The sequence below is a fragment of the Emys orbicularis genome, chromosome 8 (assembly GCF_028017835.1).
Source record: "Emys orbicularis isolate rEmyOrb1 chromosome 8, rEmyOrb1.hap1, whole genome shotgun sequence".
NCBI classification, from domain to species: Eukaryota; Metazoa; Chordata; order Testudines; family Emydidae; genus Emys; species Emys orbicularis.
The window spans coordinates 11,671,727-11,693,247 of NC_088690.1; the positions used below are offsets into that span (position 1 = coordinate 11,671,727).

Sequence of the window (21,521 nt, forward strand, 5' to 3'; positions counted from 1 at the left end):
TCGTGAACTAAACAAGGAAACGTGGGGAGAGAGGAGGGAACCTGAAGTGGTTGCAGGGACATATGGGGTGCAAATAAGAGAGTAACGAGGGCAGGGCAGATGGATGATTCCTTTTTCTCCCAAAGGGTGATCGCTAGAACACATTGGAACCTGAAAATTATGAACTCAATGTACCTTTTGATGGATTAGTATTCATGCAAACTACTTCTCAAATTGCTTTGTAGAGTTACAGTTTCAAAACTAGGGCTAATTCTGGTTCCTGGGTATAGTGTAAATTAAAAGGTGTACATAGGAGAATTACAGATGGGAGGAGAGATTCCTCCACCCACTGGCAATCAATTGGGGCTCTCACCATCTCTCTAGTCATTATTAGAGTCTCCTCTCTGGCCTACTATATTGTACGGACTCAGGGTTTTGTGGGATCAGGGGAACTGAATAATGATTTCCATAGCCACATTTCCAAATCCCTTTGCTGCTAAGAGATACTGTAAGTCATTTGAGAAAAACACTGTTCTGATTTGGGTTTGAATTCTGGAGTAAGTACTAAACACTGTAATTTCTGGAGTGTTTAAAGAATGCACATAAGTACGTTTCCAGATTGGCTCCTCTTTCTTGGTAGGATGATGTTCAAGAAAGGGTATATCTGCAAACAGAACACACTTAACTATAAAGACATTTCAAAAGATTTGAGGGCTCTTTTGGGGTCTTGCAGAGAGCATTAGAATGCTTTTTAAAAAAAAAAAAGTTTCAGAGTTATACCAGTTCTAATTACTCCCTTTGATCAATTAAAGCACAACAAGTGATGGATCTAGGGAACCCTTTCCTAGCAGAAGCTGAAGTAGGATTCTAGCTCCACCTCCTACAAGAAATTGGGGGGGGGGGGGGAGGAAAGCAGCTGTGTTTTCATGGCAGTGTTTTGCTGCACTTACATGTTACCTTTTTTCCCCTCATAGAATAAAGCTTACTTCTGGGAAACAAAGGAAAATACTGTCAGTAATAGCGAAGTGGGTTGTTATAGTGTATTTGGTTTCTATTATTTGTATTCCGTTCCCTTAGGAGCAACTTTGCCATTGGTTTTCTGAAGTGAAAAAAGGAGTCAGATACAGCACTTGGTCTACAGTGGAACTATATTTTCAGTTCAGTGGAAATTGTACAGCAGCTTAACTGAGTGGAAAACTGTTGCTACATTTGACAACGGTCAATATTAAAATTTAACAATGTTGGTCAGTAACAGATTCAAATTTGCAATGGTAGGGGGAAAGTGTTTGTTTTCTGAGTATAGCAAAAAAGGAATGGATTACAGTAAAAATAAATTAAATATGTTTTTAAGATATCTACATACCCTTTCAGGTGTTGGAGCTGTAAGTATTAAAACTGTATGTTCTACACAGTATTTAATATAATTTCTTTAAATAATTATTTTGAAAAAGATGAGTTATCAGAGCCAAAAACAGATTTTTGGAGAAACATATTCTCTACTCATTGTCTTAGATAAATATGCAAAACTTATTTTAGTGTATATAAAAAATACAAAACATTATGTCTAAAACAAAAATAGGATGGTTCTTTTAAACACCCTTCTTTACACAGTAGGCCATCTTAATGTTTACATAGATTTCAAATATATTTTTAAAAAGGATAATTTTAAAATACATGCAGCTGATTTACCACCTGAGAAACAGATGTAAAGATGGTCACATTTTCAACCTAAAATACTTGATGTAACTAGACAAACATTTATATTCCCCACATGTATGGTCATATTATAATTTGCTTAAAATATACTTTGTTTGCATGGGCAAAGTTACCTCAAACTGGGCTACTGTGTCACATATTTACAATTATATCCTTAGCAAATGAATTCTGCAGACTTGCGGGGGATATAAGAGTATTTTAAAAATATTTTTACGATAATAAGAATTTGAACAATACAGAAAAGGAGATTGATCCATATTTAAGAAATAGATTATCAATCCTTCACGTAAAAAGCAAATAATCTTTTAAAGCTTCCATTCAGAGGTTTAAGAGCAGGTATCAGGAAAAAGTGTCAGTTTTGATAGCGTGTCAATCACTGAGACAGCTAAAACAAAGCCAGCACAGAACCAGGGCTTCGGTTCTTATCTGATCATTAACTGATGTTCAAAGCATCCATTTAAATATTGGGACACAAACTTATCTTAAGAGGTCTGACAAGAGTTTTAATTCCAGGGATCTATAGAACTTCATTTGTTCTGCCCTGGAGTGCTATATGGATAGAACAGTTAAAATATTGTTTTTTCTAAAACTAGATATTGAACTGATCTACAAGAACTCAAAGCCACTCATCTTGGATATACAGTAATGAAAGTAAACGGTGTTCAGAGATTGAGACCTCGATTACATGGACAACTTTTAAATTAAAAAAATACAGGTTTCACCATTTTTATTAAAGACATTCACTTACAGTTTGTAAAAAAAAAATTCTAAACATACATAAAAGTTCTATCCAAGAAGAGAAGGAATGAAAGTGTCCCACCCCTTGCAACATTACAATACAAACTCAAAATTATACAATTTAAATTGGCTTAATCTTGAAATGTAATCCAATGAGACTGAAGACTAGACACTTAAGGTCCTGCACCAGATAGTAAAACACTCGTAACCCTTCCGGATCCCTAAAGGACAAAAAACAAACATTAGTTTTCAAGTTTTTAAGAGTAGTTTCTAAAACTAAATCCATAAAAAAAAAAGCCATAGTGCCAAGATTGTTCTTTTTCATCAGTGACTGACTTAAAACACCATGGTTCAGTCTGGTACAGCTGTTTACTGTGGTAAATTGATAGTTATATGCTTAGACTGAAGGTCGTATACTGTAAGTCTGGTCCACATTCACTACTTTACTTTTACAATGTACAGCCTTTTTGTTCCATATATTAGTTTAATATCGTCACTAAGACTTTTAGAAACGTGTTACAGAATCTTTTTAGTTTAGTTTAGGGGTGAACTACTGTTCGTGTTGAAGTAAATGGGAGTTTTGCCATAGACTTAACGGGGCAAGGATTTCACTGTAAGAGTTTATAATTTTTTTATTTTTTCAGACTCTTAATACATTTTTGGGGTTTTATGCACAGATAATATTTTATAATTCACTGAGGTAGTGTTCAAAATACTTTGCAGGTCATTTTGCTACACTACAAAAGAATGAAATTCTGCAGTGTAATAGTATCAGAGGGGTAGCCGTGTTAGTCTGGATCTGTAAAAAGCAACAGAGAGTCCTGTGGCACCTTTAAGACTAACAGATGTATTGGAGCATAAGCTTTCGTGGGTGAATGCGCACTTCGTCGGATGCATGTAATGGAAATTTCCAGGGGCAGGTATAAATATGCTGGTAAGAATCAGTCTGGAGATAACGAGGTTAGTTCAATCAGGGAGGGTGAGGTCCTCTGCTAGCAGTTGAAGTGTGAACACCAAGGGAGGAGAAACTGCTTCTGTAGTTGGCTAGCCATTCACAGTCTAATAATTAACAGAGTGTTATAATTAACAGAGGATCCTCCAAAAGAGGCAGTATGAGACAACAGAAGTTTTTGAATGATAATGGTCATCATGTATTAATGAGTGCTCCCAATGTAGATTTATAAATTGGTTGTAGTTACAATAGACATTCCTTATTAATGACACCATTTTGGCAAAACGGGAATTATTCTCAGACTACATACTTGGATTGATTTACATCAATAAGTGATCCGATTTTTGATGTGGTAAAAGAGATGTGTTCATCGCCGATTACAATTTCAAGCTCCTAGAAAATAAATAAAAAAAAACAGTCAAATAGCAGAACTGCTTGAAAATTATGTTGGTTCATTCATAGGAACAGTTTAAATGTAAAACCATTTTATCTCACTGCTTAAAAACAACAAATCTATTATACGTGACTTAAACGCCCAGGCACTCACACTTTCAGAGTAAACTGTTCTACTACTCAAAGTTTTAAGTTTCACATATTTACCGATCTGTTAAAAATAAGATTCTAGTGGATCTTTCAGTTGACCAAAAAATGTTAAATACCCAGTTATGCTTATGACAAGCAACCAAATCCAAATTAATACAATGTTAATAATTCAAGTGGAAAAGCTACTAACCTGCCGACCAACTCTGTCAGGTGGAGGCCATAAGGCATCGTCTTCTTTTGTGATTTCACTGTCATCAATTATTCTCTTCAGTTCCTCCATCACACTCTTGTGTACATAGGCCTACAAGCAACATTTAAACTTATCTTAATATATACCAAAGAGCTGATGCACAAGCACAGAAAACTACTTAATGTTTGAAAGTTGACATGTTGAAGACATTTTTAAAGTATTTCAGGCCCCTGAATCTCTGAACAAGAACACATGCTTTCAAAATTCAGAAAGCTCTTATGAGGATTTTCAATAATCATATGCATACAACTTATAAGATGATGAACTATCAGCTCCCAGAAGAAGTTAGAGAACCTGTCAGGACAGTTCTCCATATTACAAATATATATGACCAGAAGTCCCAGTTCTGAAAACCCTTATTCAGTTGAGTAGCCCTTGCTGGGGCATGAAATCAATGGGCATAAATGCATAATAAGGAGTATTCAGGCATGTAAGGGTTTGCAGAAGCAGGCTATTATTCTACTCCAAAAATTGGGTGTAGAAAAGTTGTCATGTCTAATCTATTTACAAAAGTTAATCTTCCTTATTGTATCTAGGATGGACCGAGCATGAATGAAGTGCTCTTTTATTAGCCTTCTTGTAGGTTACAGAAAGCATTTACAAAACAGAATTTGTTCAGATGTTATGGATGTTACCACTCTAGAAGTGTTGAATGCACACAGATAAATAGCTGACACCAAGCATTTAGTTCGTCCTGGTCAACTCTTCTAATCATGAAGAAGTAAAAGGCCCAGTCGCCCTTTCTGGAAGAGACCCAAATTAGGAGGATCAAGTCTCAGGGGAGGAGAGAAAAGTAGCATGTATGGGAGTAGTGACTCTATGGCATGCTCTCTGCTCCCCATCCCCTGTTGACTAGGGTGTATACCTAAGCAAGAAACAATAATGAAGAATAACCTTTTAAAAAAAATTGGATGTGAAAACTTTTTTACACTCAAAAAATATTGCAATACCATTTATGCCAGATAAAACTAATTCCTAAAGTAAATAAGAACATAGGGAGAAAGATGCATCAGAAAAGGAAACACAACAGAAAGGATGATTAAAGCACTGGACTAGGAATCAGGTAACAAGGATTCAATGCATGGCTTTGGCACAAACTGTGTGACCTGACTGAATGACCAAAGTCAACTGGAAACTTCCCTATGACTGCAATGGGTTTTGGATGAGGCCCTTAATTTTTCTGCATCAGTTCTCCATATGTAAAGTGGTGATAATCTGTCATAGAAATGGTAAGAGGATGAATTAATTAAATCAATTCCTGTTTGTGAGGTGATTAGATATTATGGTGATGGAGCCATAGAGGGTAACTATAGCTAAAAAGGAATGCTCACTTTGATTAAGTGTTAAAAGCCAATTATATCAATTCATGAAAACCATTTATTTGGTTTAGCTTTATCTGCAGAGTATTCAAAGATATGTTTACTAAAATACACAAATACCATACCTCTTTTCTGATCATTACATCATTTTTGTAATTGCTGTTGTTGGCATATCTCAGTTTTCCTGTTAAAATAAAGATGAGTATTAGATTCAAACTACAATAGACAAAGTACTGCGATGGTCAATATGTAATGATTGTAAAATGTAATAAAATAATGAAACACGTGTATGTTTGTATGGGAAGCCACATTAAAAAGGAAGAGAGAGCCACTGTTAGTGTGTGTTAAGTAGGTTGACTCAGCCTTTTATCTTTCCAGTGCTTAAATTGGATAATACTTCTACAAACTGAGGTTCTATTATATAATGGTAAATGTTGTATTTTTGGTACTTGTATGGTAGTGATTTTCTAAGATTGCTAATACTTCCTAATTAAACAGCTATAAAAAATCAATCAATTTAGAACCTCCGGTGGTAGCAGAGCCCAGTAAGAGAAATCAAATACATCGGTGTATTAAATATTTACTAAGAAACTAAATCTGTTCCTAAATCATTATTTTAGCAGACTCTGACTGACGTATAAAGCATTGGGAGGCAGGAGTTGTAAATGTTTAAATAGCTGCAATGGACTTTATTTGTATTTTCCATTATTTCAAAACTATGCAACTGGTTAGAGGGCTTGCGCTACAGTTATACTGGGAAATACGTCAATTAACTGCACTAGCAACATTTAATTATAACTTCTGAATTAGCTAGGAACAAGATTTTTGTGTGGTAGATTAATATAATTGTGACCAACGCTTTGACAATATTTAGTCACAGAAATCAGATTTTACCTTTTATTTTAAGGGACGCCTCCAAGTGAAGATAAATATCACTTTTGAATTTTTAGAATTTCTCTTATTTTTATTTTGTATTACAATAGTACCCCATCAAGACTGGTACCCAAACGTACCAGGTGCAGTTTAGAACCTCCTGGACATAGTACATATACAGTAACGATCAGTCGTCAGCGCTGGAATACGGGGGGCCAGAGTAGACGGGCCTGACCCATCCATTCTTCGCCATGGGTACCCCATCTCTTCCCCATAGGGCCCCAGCCCTGCCCCCGTGGTCAAGCCAGCAGCTGGAGCCTGGCTGGGGAGCCTGGGCAGCGGGGTTGCCGCAAACCCTCCAACTGCCCAGGGTGGGGTGGGACAGGTGAGAGCTGTCCCCAGCCTGTGTCCCTGCCCCCCCCATCTAGGGCAGGTGGAAGGCCCACGGTTCCTCACAGCTGCCTGGCTGCAGCTCTTACCATGGCCGGGCTGTGGCTCCGAGGCCCCATCCCCCAGGTGGAGCTGGGTTGGGGATAAGGCCGCAGAGGCAGCTGTGGGGAGCCGCGAACCCTCCACCTGCCCTGGGCAGGGGGACCGCAGAACAGGGATACAGGCCAGGGGCTGCTCTTGGCCCCCCAACCCCAGGCAGGTGGAGGATCCATGGCTCCCAGCCCACTCCAGTTTCCACTTGGCCAGGGGCGGGGCCTCAGGAAGGGGCAGGACCTCTGGCCCCCTGACTTTTGGGAAGGCTCCACTGGAGCTACAATCAGTACTTGCAGATTAAAAAACCCCAAACAGTCAAAGGATGGAGAAAAGACAGTATTCTCTCTATTTTCCTGACAGGGACCGAAGGCACAGGAAGATTAAGTGACTTGCTCAAGGTCACACAGGAGGATTCTGTGGCAGCACCAGGAATCGAATCCAGATCTCCTATATCCCAGTCCAGTGCCGCCTTAGCCTGTTTACAGCCTGCATTTGACAACACCTCCTGTATAGCCCTGCTCAGTTTCCCCTGGATAGTCAATTTCCCCCCTTTGTGTGGGTCTTTCACAAAGCAGCAGGGGAAGAGAAAAACCTCTACAAATAAGTGATGGCAGCAGTGAAAGCACAACAATTGCCAGGGAGGCTTGGGGCAGCTTCGTACCTGAGGCGACATTTTAATGACTGTTTAACACTGTCTGAGCTTCAAGCTGGTGCCCGTGTAGCAGCCACAACTCGGAACTTGGCGGTCACTGCCCGGGCAGTGCCAGCAGACGCCGCCTTTCGGATCCGCACGCGCACATCTCGCCCGTCTCCTGTCCACCCCCCGGAATAGCCCCTGCGCGCCAGCCCCTCCCGGCCCCCACGAACCATGTGTCACCCCCACCCCCTTCGCCATGAAGCCAATGCGCTTCGCCCCCCTCCCCCGCGGGCCCCAGGCCCTCACCGTCCGGCCGGAACTCGAACTCCAGGAACTCGTGGCCGAATTTCCCCTTGTGCCCCACATAATAGCGCAGGTAGAAATCGCTCCCCATGGCCGCCGAGAGACCAGAGTGCACCGCGCGTCCGGCCCGGGAGACCAGACTGCCCGACAACAGCGCGGAGGGACAGCTTCCGGGCGGGCGCGGAGTAATTACGCAATGCCGGAGACTTTGCGGCTTAGTTGAGCATGCTCAGTAACAGCTCCTGAAGCCGCTGCCCTCACTCTGCTGGTGCTTGGACTCAGGTTCTGCTGGTGCTTCTTAGCGGAGTTCAAAGGGGGCAAATCGGAGGGGGGAATGGGCAGGGGCTGGGCAGGGGGCGGAAAGATACTGGCTGGCGGGGGTCAAGAAACTGGGGCCAGGAGATCGGCTGCAGGGCAAAATCGGGGATGGGGCAGGGTTAGAAGCCGGGGTGAAGCCCAGAAGGTGGCGCTGCCAGAGCATGACATGGGGCAAAACCCTGGCTTAGGGAGAGGCAGGGGGGGTAACAGTTACCCCCGCAGAGATAAGCCACCTGCTGTGTTTGCAAAAATAGGGGGGCAGAGGGGCTTTTTTATTTCCCCTCTCACAGGAGAGTACATCTCAGCATGGGCTTCCCAAGGCTGGGTTCTTAAAGGCACAGACATCCCAATGCATAGACAGGGCAGCTCCTCTCTAGCTGATATAATGTGCTGAGGTGCTACAGGACAGTGGCTCTCAACCTTTTCAGGTTATTGGACCCCTTTCAGGAGTCTGATTTGTCTTGTGTACCCCTAAGTTTCACCTCACTTAAAAACTACTTGCTTATAAAATCAGACATCAAACTAAAAAAAGTGTAATAGCACACTATTACTGACAAATTGCTTCCTTTCTCATTTTTACCATATAATTATAAAATAAATCAATTGGAATATTAATCTCATACTTAAATTTCAGTGTATAGTATATACCTGGCCCTCCCAGCGCACAGGACCCATATAGAGCAGTATAAACAAGTCATTATCTGTAGGAAATTTTAGTTTGAGGCCCTGTCAACATTTACTACCCCTGGACCAGAGATTGTGACAGATGAGTTGTAGCAAATACTGAAGAAAGTAAAAACAACGAGGAGTACTTGTGGCACCTTGGAGACTAACAAATTTATTTGGGCATAAGCTTTCGTGGGCTAAAACCCACTTCATCAGATGCATGGAGTGGAAAATACAGTAGGCAGGTATAAATATACAGCACATGAAAAGATGGGAGTTGCCTTACCAAGTGGGGGATCAGTGCTAATGAGACAATTCAATTAAAGTGGAAGTGGGCTATTCTCAACAGTAGAATACCAAGGGAGGAAAAATCACTTTTGTAGTGGTAATGAGGCCAATGTAATCAGGGTGGCCCATTTCAAACAATTGACAAGAAGGTGTGAGTAACAGCAGGGGGAAATTAGTATGGGGAAATTAGTTTTTGTAGTGATCCATCCACTCCCAGTCTTTATTCAGGCCTAATTTGATGGTGTCCAGTTTGCAAATTAATTCCAGTTCTGCAGTTTCTCGTTGGAGTCTGTTTTTGAAGTTTTTTTTGTTGAAGAATTGCCACTTTTAAGTCTGTCGTTGAGTGTCCAGAGAGACTGAAGTGTTCTCCGACTGGTTTTTGAATGTTATAATTCTTGACATCTGATTTGTGTCCATTTATTCTTTTGCGTAGAAACTGTCTGGTTTGGCCAATGTACATGGCAGAGGGGCATTGCTGGCACATGATGGCATATATCACATTGGTAGATGTGCAGGTGAACGAGCCCCTGAGGGTGTGGCTGATGTGGTTAGGTCCTATGATGGTATCCCTTGAATAGATATGCGGACAGAGATGGCAACGGGGTTTGTTGCAGGGATAGGTTCCTGGGTTAGTGTTTTTGTTGTGCAACAAACCAGAGCTATGGGGCTAAATTCAGAGCTGAGGGGGAATTTTCCCTGAGTAAAAACTGCACAGGCATCTCAGGATTTCATCCACATGTGTTAGGAGTAAAACATCTATTCCTAGAGGAACTAGCTCCTCCCTGAAGAATTGCTCCCTATAATACTGTATGCTATCTAGGGGTTGGTACAGGGTATTCCTAATGAAGATCAAGTGTTTGACACAAGTTCCATTAGTTAGAGTGCAGACAAAAATAAAAGCCACTTCTTTCATTTTGAGCCCAGTTACAGAAATTGTTAAATCCATGACCAGAGCCAGCAGCCTTGATGTATGTTTGAAAGCTCTCTTGCATATGAAGACTTTTCCACTTGGACACCACTTGACCAATGCATTCCCTTCAATGAGGCTGTAGTTAATAGGATAATGAAATGCCGCTGGCTAGCATTAGGCTGTAAATTAGCACTGGCTGTTAGGTTGTAAAGTGAGAATGTTTCTATTTGAACTTTCCCTAGCTATCTCAGATACTAGGCTCTTGAGAGCCTATCATGTGCAGGCATTTGTTAAATCAGGCACCCTGGAATATCAGGGCCACTAAATTCCTATTTTTTTACAGCACTGTCAGGGCCGGCTCCAGGCACCAGCTTGTCAAGCAGGTGCTTGGGGCGGCAGCTCCGGAGAGGGGCGGCACGTCCAGGTATTCGGCGGCAATTCGGCGGACAGTCCTTCACTCCGCCTGGGAGCGAAGGACCTCCCGCCGAATTGCTGCCGCAGATCGCGATCGCGGCTTTTTTTTTTGGCTGCTTGGGGCGGCCAAAACCCTGGAGCCGGCCCTGAGCACTGTGTAATGAAAAAAGTTGTCTGTTGACAAGCACCCATTCTATTCTTGAAAGTGATGCTTTTCCAAGTGCAAGGAAGGATTACTTCTGCTTGGGAAGGAGTTCTGCAAAGTGTTTTCATTTCAGATATATAAAGGCAAAAATCAGAGGTTGCACGCTAGATGTCTTCTGGCTATGAAAACTGCTTGCACTTTACCAAACTCCCCAGTTTAAGATGCACCCTGAATCTTTCTCTGCAAAGCCACAATGCTTATAGCCTCTGGCATTATACTGCTGCTGACTGGGTAGACATCCTGTCTCCTAGTGAGGATTACACAGCCCAGCACTCGCTAACCCCCTGTTGGGTAGACACCTCTGTACTAAGGGAGTGAGCTCCCTAATCTGTAGGCAAATGGTACCCACATCACACGCAGGCCTGCCTGAGGCCTCTATCTCTTGAACTCTAGTCAGTTAAGTTTCACTGAATTGACACATCTCTCTGCCCCATTCCCTGGACTCCCCACGTGGAATGCTCCCCCTCTCCCAGCATCCAGGGACTTGGCCTCTTCCACGCATGCTCACGCGTTCCGCGGACAGTCAACGACAGCTCATTGAACCAGTGGGAGAGATTATTCGGGGGAAAGCTCCGCCTCCTCCAATACCATATGTGGAAGAGTCCAGCGCGGGATGTGGGGGTGTGTGTGTCAGTGAACCAGTCCGAACCCTGAAATATGGGCGGGGGAGGCTGAGACCTTAAGCCTCGTCTCTATTCTAGCTCCTTCTTCGCTGCTATTTAAGCTCCGTGGGCTTCCGTGGGGCGCCGTGCGTTCCTCCCCCCACGATCACCATGGTTTGCTCCCCCCTCTCTGACGCTGGTTTGATTTAACCGTCATAGGGGCGATAAGGTACGTCATCACGCAGCTGAATGTTCATTGGTTGGGGAGGTAGCCGAGCTGGTCATGACTATTAGTCCAACTGTCTATGTGGGGGTGAGCTGCCGTTCCCGGCTGCGCTAGGGCTGGCGGGGCCTCGCGGGTCGCGCTAGGGAGGCGGGGGCCGGGAAGGAGACAGCGGGCCGGCCCCTCCGTAGCGCTGGTCGCGGCCAGCCGTCGGGAGCCGGTCGCGGCGCCTGAGCCAACACTATGTCCGGCAAGAGTAAGCCCTTGTCTAGCTGCAGCTGCCCGGAGCTGGCCGCGGGACAGCGAGTCGGAGCGGGCGGCCGAGGTGCTGCAGCCCGACTGCCCCAGGAGGAGTCTGAGGCGCAGGGACGGGGCCGCAGGGCTAACCCCAGCCTGGGCGACCCTGCCATTGTCAAGTCCCCCAGTGACCCCAAGCACTACAGGTGAGGGGGAGGGGCCCAGCACTAAACGGGACCGCGGGGGGGCGTGTGGGGAAGAAGGTGGAAGGGATCCCCCCCCCCCGCATCACGGGGATGGTGCAGAGGGCCTAGGCGCTTCCCCGGCCTTACAGTAACCCTGGAAGAAGAAACTAAAACAAACTGGATTTCCCCCCCATACATTTCCAGTTGCTTCCATATCAGCAGCAAACGTGAACTCAAGGGTTGAATGAATACTTTTAAAACGTAGCATGGTTACGAAGTGGGCATTCACCCACGAAAGCTTATGCTCCAATACATTTGTTAGTCTCTAAGGTGCCACAAGTACTCCTGTTCTTTTTCAAGTATCAGAGGGGTAGCCGTGTTAGTCTGAATCTGTAAAAAGCAACAGAAGGTCCTGTGGCACCTTTAAGACTAACAGAAGTATTGGAGCATAAGCTTTCGTGGGTGAATGCCCACCTCGTCAGACGCAAGTTCTTGGATCCTGTTCTTTTTGTGGATACAGACTAACACGGCTGCTATCTGAAACCCATGGTTACTGTGATTGTGCTTTTATTTCTCTGTGGCAGTGACGGTCCTTCCCTTTATTAGTATGACTGTTTTTATTGGGAGTTGAGAAAGCAGAGCAGTTTTATCTGGCAGGAGTCATCATAAGGAATTTAACCTTTTCAACCCCCCCCCCCCCCGGGCCCTCTTTTCAATGCTTTGTCTCCTGGAGCACCAACCACATACACTGTTAACATTAAGAAATTTTAACTCTGTTGGATGATACCTCTACAGCCTGTAGAGAAATGCTTGTCTCCTTCAGCGAGGGTTATGATTTTTCACATTGGGCAAGTTGTTTCTAACTTGAAATTTTGAGCCTGGATAATTGACATAAAATATTATTTGAAGGCCCTTGCTAGCAGCTGCAGAGTAATGCACTTGTCTGTGCACAGAAAAAAAATCACCAAATTCTTGTGACTTTACACTATATAACCAAAGCTAACTTATGGCAAATAGGCCCTGATCTATACTACAACTTTAGGTTGGTGTACGTTGCCTTTTGTCAACCTGTTTTGTGCATGTGTCTATGCTCAGATTTGTCTCTGGCAGACATAAGCACTTAATTATTGCAATGCAGTAAAACTACCTGCCTGAACAGTGTAGAGAAATGGGTGATCTACTGAGTGTGCACGTAGATGCTGCATGATGTGTATTGACCCTAACAGTGCTCTAGGAGCTGTCCCATAATGCACTGTTTGCTGCAACAGTCACAGCTCTTGTAACAGCTGTAAATTCCACTGCCCAGGGGTCACAGCTACTGAAAGCCCCACCTCCTTTGAAGTCACCTATGTATTTTTGAAATGCCTTTTCCTGATTGTCTACCTTGGTGAACACGTCTAGGAACTCTCCCTTGTTATGTGTAACTAGCCAGCCGACCAGACTGGCTCAACACACCGGACATGCTCTTGCTTGGAGTATACAAGAGATATTGGGTCTCGTGGGACTATAGGGAGAAGAGGCCGTGCAAGCACAGCTATGGACCACCCGTAGAAATGTGGACATCTATGAGCAAATTGCATGGGGAATGCAGGCAAAAGGATGCAACAGGAATCAGAAATAGTGCTGAAGGAAAGTGAAGGAAGTGCAGTTGGCATGCTACGAGACAAGGGAGGCCAATAATCAATCTAGTGGTGAGCTGCTGATCTGCTTTTAAAACAAACTGTGTGCCATATTTGACAGAGGCCCCACCAGCACTCTGCAAACCACTGTGAATACCTTGGAGGAGCCTGAGATGTAGACCCCTGCCATGAACAGGGGAGAGGAGGAGAGGGGAGATGTGGGGCGGAGGGGAGGGAGTCCAACCATACAACAAATCAAGACCTGTCTGAGACTCCACCATGGTCTAGTCAGTCCTGGCAGCCAAATATGGATGAGCCCAGTGAAGAGGAAGGGACTTTTGGTAAGCGTGTGCATGCATTTTTCCTTACAGTGTTTAAATGTAAAGATGTCTCCTGGCCCATTTTCAAGTTACCAAGACACCGGTATAAACTTTTAGTTGTTTTATTCATACAGGAAGAGATGGAGGTAAAACAAATAGAGAGAGGTGGTATCTGCGTTTTGTTCCCCCGCTGGATTGGACATGGAGAGGGCCATGTGGAGCAGTTTGTTTATGTACAGAAGAATGTCCCTTGTATCCTCCTGAGAGATCTCAATGAAACTTTCATGGTGTTACTCGGCAATCCTCTCCTGAAGGGTTCTAGGGATGGCTGCCTTATTTCTTCTTCTGCAGACAATACTTTCCCACACCTCACCATGGTGAGTTCAGCTGGCAGCATTGCACTAAGCAGGCTAGTGGCATGTTGGCCCGGATGGCTTCAGGATGCCAGTAGCAGCTGTGCTGTCTGTGGCTTTGCTACCCTCCGGAGTGAGATATCAGCTAAAACCACCACTGCCTATAGACAATAGTGCCAATATTCAGTGCCAGTGCTCTATATTCGTAGAATGGAATAGGGACCAAAATTTGATTGTTTCATGCAACCAGAATTCCTCCCCTGCCCCCAGTGGGCCCATACTCACCATGGCTGGGGCTGAAGAGTGGTGCTGTGCAGAGGCACTTCAAAGCTGAAATGTCAATAAGCAAGTCTTATGAAAAGTTTTTATGGGAATAAGGGAAGGGAGTTTGAAACTTATTCCCTCTCTGTTGTGACTATAAATCCAATGATACATCTGTCTGTTTTTATCAGCAGCTGCCATTGTGGCTTTGAGGGGTGCCCCTTGCACATCTGCAGAACACCTGATCCTGAAGAGGAAAAAGAAGAGGATTAGTTCAGCAAGATCTTGCAAGCTATTGCTGCTTCAGATCGTGAACAAAGGTCCTGGAGACCAGCGTGACAGATGTTATGGAGAATGAAAAAGGAGACAGGAAAGGCTAGGATTCCCAGCAGGAAGGGGAAAGGGAGATGCACCAAGACATAATGGAGCTTCTCAGGCAGCAAACTCAGATGCTGGTTGACCTACAGGCCCAGAAATCTGGCTCCCCACACTTTGCAGTCCTTAGAGAGCTCTGTAGAAGCAGTCCTGACACTCCAAAGCATATCATGTGGCATCACGGGCCACATCCTAATCCCTATGATTCCTCACTGTGTGACTGCAAGGAAAAACACTGCTTAACATACACCAACATAGGTCAGTATGTGTAGCACAAGGGATGACATTTGTATACTGAAATGGACAGAAATTTTTGCTGCTTTTCCAATTCTAAAAGTTCAGTTCAGAGTTTGTATTGCCTGCTGTTTTTTGCACATTGCTTTTCTGCACTGTTTTTGCTAAATTTCTTATTTTTTAAATAATTATTCTTCACAACACATTTCAGAATGCAATGCAATGCTCAAAGCATAGAGTACTTGTAAATGTACAGCACCACAGAACTCAGAGGTTCTGGAAAACACCCCCCAGTCATATTTATAAATGAACAGCAAGCACCAGATTGTTCATAGCTTCGGTAAAACATAATGTGTGTAAATATGCAGAAAGCACTACACATTTCCCGACAGCACTCAAAGCTTCAGGTCCACAGAACATTCCAGTACAGAGCACTGCTATTGCTGACTGTTAAAGTCTTCTTTTAAAACCTCACTTAACTGCGTAGTTCCAAGTTGAACTCTTGTAATGGCTGTTGTATGGCTGTTCAAAGTCTGCTCTATCTCCTCCTTCCATCCTGGTGACAGCTTTTCCCCCCATTGCCTCACAAATATTATTTAGGTCACATGAGGTAGCTATAACCATTGGAATATTTTTCTCATTGAGATCCAGTCTAGTGAGTAAACACCACCAGTGTCCCTTCACTCTACCAACAGCACATTCAACTGTCATTCTGCGCTTTCTGACCTGGTAGTTGAGTCTTTCCTTGGTGTGGTTGAGGTGGCCAGTAAATGGTTTTGTGAGCCCTGGGAGCAAGGGGTAAACTGGATCCACCAGAATCACTACTGGCATTTCAATAGCACCAGTGGTAATCCACTGGTTGGGAAAGAATGTCCCCGCTTGCAGCTTTCTGAACAGTCTTGCGTTCTTAAAGATGTGGGTGTCGTGCTTTCAGTAACTAGCGCTCAGTTATGTAGGGATAATCTTTACTTTTTCCATCTTCAACTCAACGTGGAAAAAGTTAAGAACGCTTGACCAAATGGCCTTGCTATTCAGCATTACCTAGCACTATTTGAGATTCCCACCTCAGCTTTGCTAGCTAAAACCCAATTGCTTTCAGCTGTTCCTGAGTTAATCTCTGACCTTAATAATGGAAACTTTCTCCTGCTGTATTTAGTAAACATCGTCAGTGTTGACCTGAAGATGGGAGTAAATAGAACAGTATTATTATATTCCCTTTTACTTATTTGGAGAAGTTTATAAAGAAATACAAAGATCTAGAAAGGATAAAAGCATGGATAGAAATAGCCAAAGAGGCTTATGACTTCTGTCAAAATATTCTCTTCTGAAATGATATGGAAGCTACGTTGCTACACCTCATAATTGTGTGCTCACCATGCTCATAACACTTGCAGCTCTATATAATTAAATCTCATGCTTCAGGACTTCAGCTGGTTGCCTGCAGTGGTCAGGCAGGAATTATTTCCCCTGATGCACAGCTGGCTAGATGGGCTACAGTTAGACCTGGGACACCAGTCAGGGTGGACCAGTGGTCTAAGGTAGCACAAAAGAGTCTCTTTCTAGATGCCTGGCTGTGTGTCTTGCTCACAGGCTTAGGGTCAGACTTACTGCCCTATTTGGAGTTGGGAAGGAATTTTCCCACGGGTCAGAGTGGCAGGGACTTTCTTTTTTTCCTGCGTTCCCCAGAAGCAAGTGGTGTGGTTTGCCTGCTGGGATCATCTGAGTATATCGTACCTAATCAATTCCCTGCCGTTGCAATATTTTCTTTAAAAAAGGTAATTGGGATGATTTGGTAATTATAGGGCTGTCAGCTTGACACTGATCCTGGGCAAGATAATGGAGTGACTAATACAGGACTCAGTTAATAAAGTATTAAAGGAGGTTAATATTAATTAAATCAATATGGGTATATGGAAAATAGATCCTGTCAAACTTCATCTCATCAAAAAAAAAAAAGATGATATGTTAAAGTTTGGTTGATAAAGGTAATAGTGTTGAAGTAATATATTGAGACTTCTGTAAGTGTTTTGACTTAGTACCACACGACATTTGGATTAAACAACTAAAATGAGATAAAATGAACATGGCACACATTAAACGGGTTTAAAACTGGCTAACTGATAGGTCTTGAAATTTAATTGCAAATGGTTAATTGACATCAAGTGGGTATTTTCTGGTGGTGTCCCCCAAGGATTGGGTCTTGTCCCTATGCTATTCATCATTTTTATCAACGACCTGGAAGAAAATATGAAATCATCATTGATAAAATTTGCAGACACAGAAATTGGGGGAGTGGTATAGTGAATAGGACAGGTCACTGATTGGTAAACTGGGCGCAAGCAAACAATATTTGTTTTAGTATGGCTAAATGTAAATGTATACATATAGGAACAAAGACTGTAGGGTGTACTTACAGGATGGGGTACTCTGTCCTGGGAAGCAGTGACTCTAAAAAACATTTTGTGGTCATGATGGATAATCAGCAGAACATGAGCTACTAACATGATGCTGTGTCCGAAAGAGTTAATGTGATCCTGATGCACAAACAGGGGAATCTTGAGTAGGAGTAGAGAGGTTATTTTAATCTCTGTATTTGGCACTGGCATGACCGCTGCTGGAACACTGTCCAGATCTGGTGCCCACAATTCAAAAAGGATATTGATAAATTGGAGAAGGTTCAGAAAAAAGTCATGAGAATGATTAAAGGATTAGAAAATATAACCTTACAGTGATAGACTCAAAGAGCTCAATCTATTTAGGTTAACAAAGAGAAAGTTAAGGGTGACTTGATTACTGTCTATATATCTATGTGGGGGACAAATATTTAATAGTGGGCTCTTCAATCTAGCAGAGAAAGGTGTAACATGATCAAATGGCTGGAAGCTAGACAAATTTAGACTGGAAATAAGGAATACATTTTTGACAGTGAGTGTAGTTAACCATTAGAGAACAATTTACCAAGCATCTTGGTGAAGTGTCCTTCACTGACCGTTTTTAAATCAAGATTGTATATTTTCTAAAAGCTATGCTCAGAATTATTTTGGGGAAGTCTGATTGCCTGTGTTATGCAGAAGGTCAGACTAGATTATCACAGTGGTCCCTTCTGGCCTTGGAATCTGAATTTATGAATCTTAGGAACTGGTGGCACCTTGGTCTTTCCTGTTTTCTGCTTGTGACACAAAATTTACTGTCCTTAGGACTGAAATGCTTTAGTCTAACTAAAGTTGTTGGGCTTACTATATTGGTATCTGGATGAAATTTAATGGCTTGTGATGTACAGGAGGTCACACTAGATGATATAATGGCTCTTTCTGGCCTTAAACTCTATGATACTATAATGGTCACTAGCAGAAGCAGTATCCATTTGGGTACAAGACTTTTGTTGTAGGACGTGAAGACAATTGACTCTGTTCACACTACAGTAATATAAATTTAATAAGTTGTTATAGGGTCTACAATTGTATATATTCTAGAATAGGGGTTCTCAACCTTTTTCTCTCTGAGGCCCCCCTCAACATGTTATAAAAACTCCAGGGCCCACCGGGTGGGGGGGAACTCAGGGCTCCGGGCCAGCAGGGGTTGGGGGGGCCTTGGGCATAGGTGTAGTTTGACTTTTATTTGGGGTGGGGGGCAAGGGCCGGCAGCTCCGCACAACGCGGTCCAGGGAGGGAGTGCCACCTCCACTCCCTGACTCACCTCAGCAGGCCACCCAGGGGGGATGCAACCAAAAAATATAACTCAAAGTGGGTACTCAGTTCAGAAAGTTTGAAAACCACTCAGAGTGCAGGGAGAGGGGTAGGTAGGGGGTGTGTGTAGGCAGGGGGTAGCTCAGGGTGAAGGAAGAGGGTAGCTAGAGGCTGTGTGCCAAGAGGGCTCCCTCTGCGGTGGCTGCTACCTGAGGGCTCTGCCATCCTGGAGCTGGGTCCCCCTGCCTGGGCAGCTTTTAGCGGCTGCATGAGCAGTCAAAGGGGGCTGGGAGCTGAGGAGCAGCTGCAACCCTGGACACCAGCAGCAAATGGGGGGAAGCCACAGCTTCAGATGACACCACCAGCCAGAGGAACAGCTGCCCCGCACTGCCTGGCTCTGGCTTCCCACCTACAACCTGGCCAGAGGGTGGGGCCTGAGGGGAACTGGGGGTGGGGGGGCTGGAGCTTCCCCCGGGACTACCCCACTCTGGGTAAGGCACTGCAGTTTGGGAGGGCAACACCCTTGTGCCCCACAACTCTGCCCATGGGCTCAGGGTTTCTGCCTGTGGGGAGCACTAGGGCTCAGGGCTTCAGCCCTGCCCTGCTCCTGGCTTCAGCCCAGGGGGCACCCTCAGGGGGGACACTGGGGCTCCCCCGCTGCTCCCAGCTCCAGAGGGGGAGGGTGCCAGTGCTCCCAGCTTGACCCTGTGCCACTCCTGGCTTCAGGGCACAGGGGCTCCCAGCTTCTGCCCTGCACCGCTGCCGGCTTCAGCTCTGCACCGCACCACTGCAGGCTTTGTGGGGGCTGCTAGGGTTCAGGGCACCGGGTTTCAGCTGTGGGGCCTTGCAGCCCCCTTGAAAAGTCTCTGACCTGGGTGTAACAGATGCAACTATAGCTGCCTAAATCTGCAGACAGTCTGAACCAATAGCTTTGAGAAGTGCAAATTTCCATATGCATCTCAATGAGAATCTGCCACTCCAAATGGGGGTGGATGAAGCCACAGGACCCTCATTTTGTGGTGTGTATTGTGCTCTAGATTGTCTTAATCCAGCTCTGAGTAAACACAACACAACTAGGGTTAACATACACTACTCTTCCTTGCTTTATAAACCCATATCTACACACTGAAAGTGTGAATTGAAGAATGAACCATGTTATCACTATCTAGTTTAAAAATGCAGGAGTTAAGGCTTGTTTTATTAAATATTCTGATAATTAAATCTATTAATTAGTTTGAGTTAAATTTCATTTAAAACTGGGTCCTTCAAAGAAAAAAGTGTTCTGTCTCTGGTGTTTTTGTTTGTTTGTTTGTTTGTTTTGTGGGGAGAAGGAAAAGTTAGTTGATATGATCTGGAGCTTTTTATATTGTTGCTGTTGTTAAAATCCTGTTTCTTAAGCTAAAACAAGACACACATAAAAGAGTAAAGTAAAGAATAGCAAAGATAGAAAATGTAGTTTCTGTCTCTGGTGTTGACTTTCACTTGCAAACTCACTGTTGGGAAAACACAGGCCCAATACACAGTCTTGTCATCCACTCTGAGATCTGGAAACTTGTACTGGCATCAGGCTGTTTAGGACATTTCTTTTAGTTGCCTCTTTCTGGTCACAGGCTTACAGCAGTGTTGCAAATATGCAATGTTGGAAATCAGCAACAAAGGTTTCAAACAGAAGAAAAAACAACAAAGGTTGCAGGATGGATATAATCAACATATCACTCTTTGATGCACAAGAGAACTTCAGCTATGACAGGCATTCAGAATGGACTGACTGGAAGAAATGCTTTGCAAGACTTCACATTGCTACTAAACTCTACCAGGAAACTGGAGACATCCAGGTATTGGCTTTAATTTATGCTATGGGGAAGCAGGCAGAGTATATCTTTAAATCCTTTGCCTTTACTGATGACAGTCACAAGGATGACTGAAAGAGTTCTGGCTCTGTTTGATGCATACTTTATACCTTTAGAGAAATGTGGTTTATGAAAGGGCGTGTTCTCGCCAGAGAGATCAAGAACCAGGGGAATGTGTTGAATCTTTTGTAAAAGTCTTTCATACCTTGGCAGAAAACTGAGATTTGTGGATTGTAAAACATGAAAATATCAAAGAGAGACTGATTATTGGGCTTACAGACAAAAGTGTCTCACAGCAGGTTCAATTAAAGACAGTTTTAACCATACACACAGCTATCCAGATAATAAAGCAGAGTGAGCTAGTGAAGGAGCAAAACAAAAAGCAGGAGCAACTTGAAAAACCAGAAACTAGCTCAGAAGCAGTAAAGAGACACAGCATGACTGCAAAAAGTAATTATCATAAATCCACTGAGGAAAAGAGGGACAAGTCCGTAGCTACAAAATCTTTCAGACTAACTTCACAAGATGTGGAAAAATTCAGAGCCCATTCACATCTTCAGTTTGTTCCTCAGAAGGAACAATCAACAGAGTAAACTTTACAAATGGCAGATGAAGAACAAGAAGAATACAATTCCAAACCAACCACAGCCAGCCATTGCAACTAATGGACAGCCAGATCACAAAGTTATTAGGCATTTGAGTCATGTAATTAGAAAACCTGTATAATTCAGAAACACCTTAACAAACTGATATGTACTGAACTTTAAAGTTTGCATGATAGAGTAAAATTTTGTAAATGGTACGACTATAAAACTTAAAGGGGGAGATGTGATGGAATGCTAAAACTATTATAATGTTCAGCCAGTAGGTGGCACTATGTGTAATATACTTTATCTGAGCTCAGCTATACCTGACTGCTTTAAAGTATCTTAAAAAGCACACATTTCTTGTATCTTTCTTCATGATGAATGTTCTGTCGCCA

At 43.4% G+C, this 21,521-nt stretch overlaps 2 protein-coding genes across 2 annotated transcripts in view; one reads left to right on the forward strand and one right to left on the reverse strand.

Moving 5' to 3' along the window:
* Positions 1 to 2,405: 2,405 nt before the first annotated feature.
* On the reverse strand, positions 2,406 to 7,976 carry MAGOH (mago homolog, exon junction complex subunit). The gene is made up of 5 exons (XM_065408878.1): positions 7,797 to 7,976; positions 5,623 to 5,681; positions 4,119 to 4,229; positions 3,696 to 3,778; positions 2,406 to 2,654 (listed from the first exon to the last, which is right to left on the reverse strand). The coding sequence occupies exons 1-5, from the start codon at positions 7,882 to 7,884 to the stop codon at positions 2,555 to 2,557; spliced, it is 441 nt and encodes a 146-aa protein (XP_065264950.1). The 5' UTR covers positions 7,885 to 7,976; the 3' UTR covers positions 2,406 to 2,554.
* Positions 7,977 to 11,662: 3,686 nt separating this feature from the next.
* Positions 11,663 to 21,521, forward strand: part of LOC135882292 (nardilysin-like) — a 77,110-nt gene continuing 67,251 nt past the window's right edge. Inside the window, exon 1 of the mRNA XM_065409151.1 lies at positions 11,663 to 11,862. Within this exon, the coding sequence (XP_065265223.1) occupies positions 11,663 to 11,862 (200 nt within the window). The remainder of the gene's footprint in view (positions 11,863 to 21,521) is intronic.